This window comes from Crocodylus porosus, unplaced genomic scaffold, assembly GCF_001723895.1.
Source record: "Crocodylus porosus isolate Cpor-Errol unplaced genomic scaffold, CroPor_comp1, whole genome shotgun sequence".
Classification (NCBI taxonomy): Eukaryota; Metazoa; Chordata; order Crocodylia; family Crocodylidae; genus Crocodylus; species Crocodylus porosus.
The window spans coordinates 25,942,861-25,947,807 of NW_017728951.1; the positions used below are offsets into that span (position 1 = coordinate 25,942,861).

Sequence of the window (4,947 nt, forward strand, 5' to 3'; positions counted from 1 at the left end):
GGGGGGGGGGGGGACTGCAGGGCTGGGGGATCCCCACTCACCTGGAAGAAGCTCTCGACATGCTCATGTGGGGCCTCCTCGCGCATGGCCGGGTACGTGCACTTGCCCATCATGTCATAGATGGACTTCATGATGTCCAGCATCTCCTGCGGGCCCCAGGGGTCAGCCATGCCAGACCCCCAGGGCCAGAGAGCATCCCCAAGGCCCTTCATGTGTGGGGGAGGAATGGGGGTAGTGGGCAAGGGCCGACCCTGCACCTGGCCCACCTCCTTGGTGATGCAGCCGTCCTTGTTCAGGTCGTAGAGGTTGAAGGCCCAGCTCAGCCGGTCGTCCACGCTGCCCCGCAGGATGATGGACAAGCCAGCCGCAAAGTCCTGGGGGCAGAGGGCAGGGGTCACGGGGCCGCCCGCAGCTGGGACCCCCGCAACACGGGGCAGGAGACCTGGGCAGAGCCCCATCCGGCCGCCGTGGGGTCCCGCGCTGGGGTCAGCCCCCGCCCCCAGCCCAGGCATCCACCTGGGGGTCCCCGTGCGGGCACAGGTGGCTCCCCCTGGCCCCTGCCAGGTCCCTGAGGCGAGGGCCACCCTGGGCGCAGGCTCACCTCGAAGCTGACGGAGCCATCGTGGTCGGTGTCGAAGGCGTTGAAGAGGAAGGCGGCGTAGGTGCTGGAGTCTGGGGGAGACGCGGCGTCGGGCGCGGGCATCGGCGTCTTCCTGGCTGCCTGCCCCGGGGAGCCCTGCCCGCCCCACCCGGCCCGGCCCGGCCCTGCCCTGCGATTATGCAGACGACCCCAAATCTGAAGGTGCCTGGCCCCGTGATACGCCACCCTTATCTCCTGCCCCTGTGAGCATGCAAATGCAGTGTGCCAGTGACCCGAACTCTAAAGCTGCCCAGCCCCACGTGACACCCGCCCCATCTCCTGCCCCCTGCCCTGCTCTCCTTAGTATGCAACTGTATTATGCAAATGTACCCCAACTCTAAAGCTGCCTGGCCCCATGCGACACCCTGCCCTGCCCGTATTAATATGCAAATGCATTATGCAAATGAACTCAAATCTGAAGCTGCCTGACACCCCACCCTGTCTCCTGCCCCCTGCCCCAATTAATATGCAAATTCATTATGCACGACCCCCAATCTGAAGCTGCCTGGCCCCACGACGCCCGCCTTGCCCTTATTAATATGCAAATTAAACATGCAAATGACGGTCCAGATCTGAAGCTGCCCAGCCCCAGGTGCCCCCTCCAGCGCCAGCCCCCCGAAGGAGCGTGGGTCTCACCGCCCTGCGGGAAGAACTGGGAGTAGATCTGCTTGAAGCTCTCCTCGGTGACGAGTCCGCTGGGGCACTCCTGGGGGAGAGCACAGCCATGACCAGCGGGCAGCGGGCGCCAGGCGCCGCACGCCGGCGCGGGGCCGGGGTCCCGGGAGCCATGGGCGAGGGGCGCCGGCCGGACTCACGTTCTTGAAGCCGCGGTACAGGACCTGCAGCTCCTTGCGCGAGAAGCGGGTCTGCTCCTGCAGCTGCTCCAGCCCCTCGGGCCGGTGGCACACGGTGGCCAGCTCCAGCTCATCCTCCACGCTGTCTGCGGGGGCAGGGCGGGCTCAGGCGGGCACTGCCCCCGGCCGGACCCCCCAACCCCACGGGCCCCCCTGGGGCAGAGGACGAGCCCGGCCTCGACCTAGAGACCGCCTCGGGGAGATGACGGCCCCCGCCCAGACCGCCGGCCCCGCCACAGCCCCCCCACTCGCTGCCCGCCAGCACCCACACACCCCCAGCCCCGGCGCTGCCCCCTCTCTTGCCCCTACGGGGCCCCCGGCACCAGCCCCAGCGCCTCCCGGCACCAGCACGCCACGCCCGAGCCCCCCACCTGGGGCATCGCCCCGTCCCCCTCCCTCCCTGCGCAGAGAGCCGGCCGTCAGGAGGGTCCAGACCCGCGCCTGGCACCCGAGGCAGAGCAAAGCCAGGTGGGCCCAGCAGGGGGTGCTAATGCTCTGCAGGCGGAAGCGGGGACGAGCCGCCCGGGTTCTCCGCCACCGGCGTCCCGCGCAGCCCCGGGCCTGTCCCCCCGGTCACACGGAGCCTGGCAGCCCCCGGGCAGAGCAGGGGGCGCGGGCGCGGGCGCGGGCGCGGGGGGAGGAGAAGCACTTGCTTTGGCTGAGGGAGGGGGTGGCCTGGGGCCGGCAGCAGGGCAGCAGCCTGAGGAACCGCTGCTTCAGCGCCTTCCGGGCCGGCCCAGGCACGGCGCCTGCAAGACAAGTTCCCGCGCGCCGAGTGTCAGCCCGGGCCGGCTGCAGGCTGGGGTGCCCCCCCGCTCGGGCGCGGGGCCCCGCGGCACACGGGGAGCGGGCAGGTGGGGCCGCCGGGACCGGGCTGGGGCTGGCGCTGCCCGGCTCCACCCCTCCCGACCCAGAGCCCCCATCCCCTCTAGTGCCCCTCACTCCTGACCCTCAGCCCCTGCCACCCCCCGGGCTGCTCATCCCTAGGGCCCCAACCCCACTCCAGCAGGCCTGGTCGGGCTGCAGCCCCCACCCTGCCCGGGGGGAGCCTCGAACTGGGGGCTTTGAGGGCACCGCAGAGCCCAGGCCCAGGGGTCGAAGAAGGCCGGGGTGGGGGGGCAAAGCGGGCTGGGGGGGCACAGGGGAGCAAGAAGTACACAGCAGGAAGGGCCGGGGGGCTCCAGCACATGCAACGGAGGGGGGGAAGCTTTGCTGTCCTGACTTGTTTCATGCTGCCCCCCCACCCCTGCTCACAGGTCGGGGTGCTCCACACGCCAGCCCCGTGACACGTGTGCACACACGTGTGCACGCAGAGCCCACTGCCCCAGCCCCCTCCGGGGACCGCAGGGGCCCCATACGGCTCCATCTGGCCTCTTCCCAGCCCAGCTCGCAGCCCTCGGGACCCCCAGCGCTCGCCTTGAGCCCCTCGGGCCTGGCGACCGGGGGCTCTGCCCCGCCACCACCGCCCCAAGAGGCCTTGGGTGAGTCCCTTAGCCCAGAGCCCCCGCAGCGTGGGGCTGTACCCTGACGGAGCCGGAGCCAGGCGGATGGACAGACGGGGCCCGGCACCAGCACCCGCGAACCGAGGCGTGCGGCTGCCGGCTCATCAGCCCTGCTTAAGAGACAGGGCTGCCCTGGGTGCGGGGGGAGCAGTGGTACCCCCCCAGCCCCGCCAGTGCCCCTCACTCCCAGCCCGCAGCCCCCAAGGCAGCTCAGGGCAGCATCTGACCCAGGGAACGACGCCACTGCCCCCCCAACCCGCCCCCCCACAGACAGGGGCAGAGAGATGGCATGGAGGGGCTTAGCAATCCCCAGTGGCCCCCCCAGGCCCCAAAGCAGGCGCTAATTGACCTGTCGATACCAATATTCATCCCCGGCTCATTTACTTCCCCCCACCCCAGCCGGGCCCCTGCTCGGCGCTGAATTATTGATGGGGCGCTGGAGGAGCTGCATTGATCGGGGCTGCGGCTCGCCGGGGGGGGAGGCGGCAGAGATGCCCCACGCACCAGACTGCAGCGTTCCCCCGCCCCCAACCTGGGCAAACAGGTGTCCATTTCACAGGTGGGCCAACTGAGGCACCGAGCATCGCCCCAGCCCCCCCCAGTCATGTTCCCTGGCCCCGTGCTCCCCACCCCCATGGCTGCTGCCCAGCCGCAGGGGCCAAGTGATGTACCAAAGCCCTGCGGGAAGTCTGTGGCAGAGCGGGGGGGGCAGCACTCTAACCCCTAGACCACCCGCTGCCTGCACCCCACCCTGGGCGGGGGAGGCGGGCGTCTCAGCGCAGCACCAGGGCAACAGGCGGGGATCGACCAGGCCGGCTGGGCTCCGTTAGCTGCACGGGCGGCGGCCGTCTGGCAGCACCGCCATTAGCCCCCGGGGGCCCGCTGAGCGGCTGCTCGTCTGGGCCCCAGTGCAGCGGCCGGGAGGGGGGCACCAGGGAACAGCCCCCGGAGCTCCGATGGAGAAACTGAGGCACAGAGGGGCTGGGTCTCGCCACCTGCACCCCCAATGTCCCCTGCTGGCCCCTGGGGTCCCCGTCTTGCACCCCCAGCTCATGCTGTGACCCCCGCCGGAATTCAGATGGGGAAACTGAGGCAACGTGGGGGGGGGGTGCACACGCGTGTGTGCGCACGCGCGCGCGGGGGGGGGGTTGACCTGTCCAAGGTCACTTGCGGAGCAGACAAGGTCCCAGGACACACCCAGGGAGGCTGCGCTCCTCTAGCCAGCAGTGCCCTCCATGGGGGAATCGATGGCAGTCCCCAGCCTGTCCTTCATGCTGGGAGGGGGTGGGGGCTCTGCTCTCCCTGCCAGTCTCTGGGCCAGTGACTCGGAGCCCCCCACCCCAATGCCAGGGCGCCCGGGTCCTACCCTCTGCTCCGAGCCGCTGCCAGTGCCTCAGTTTCCCCATGGAGCCGCCCCAGAGCAAGAGACACCCCCGCCCCAGAATGGGCCCTTCCCACCGGCCCCGGCAGGGACGGGGCACGGAACAGCACCCCCCCCAGCCTTGCACACGTGTGCACACACACAGAGCAGGTGCGTGGAAGCACACAATGCACCCGCAGCTGCACGCCTTATCCCAGCAACGCACATACGTCCCAGGTGCACACCCACACACACCTGTCCCACTCGCGCACACCCCCCACACCTGCAGCAGGGCCACGCCAGGCTGGCGCGGCAGGACATCCCAGGAGGGATGCACGCGCACACGCGCACACTCGGAGCCCCGTGCCCCCCGGCTGGGCCGCCCTGGGGCCACGGGCGCCGGAGCCGCGGTACCTTCGAGGAGGACGACGGGCTCAAAGAGGCCAAACTGCTCAAGGACCTTAACGAAGAGCGCGAGGACGACCAGCACCGCCACCATCTCCAGCCCCTCCAGGTTCATGGTGGGGGCCACTCATGGCCCCGCTCCGGGGGGGGTCCCAGGCCAGCCCGGCCCCCCCCACGCCGGGGGCG

General features: G+C 70.5%; 1 protein-coding gene across 1 annotated transcript in view; it reads right to left on the reverse strand.

Moving 5' to 3' along the window:
- KCNIP2 (potassium voltage-gated channel interacting protein 2) overlaps positions 1–4,947 on the reverse strand; it is a 9,601-nt gene that overhangs the window by 1,463 nt on the left and 3,191 nt on the right. Inside the window, exons 2-6 of the mRNA XM_019555496.1 lie at positions 1,456–1,580; positions 1,277–1,346; positions 602–672; positions 267–374; positions 24–146 (exon numbers count right to left, since the gene is read on the reverse strand). Coding sequence (XP_019411041.1) covers positions 24–146; positions 267–374; positions 602–672; positions 1,277–1,346; positions 1,456–1,580 — 497 coding nt within the window. The remainder of the gene's footprint in view (positions 1–23; positions 147–266; positions 375–601; positions 673–1,276; positions 1,347–1,455; positions 1,581–4,947) is intronic.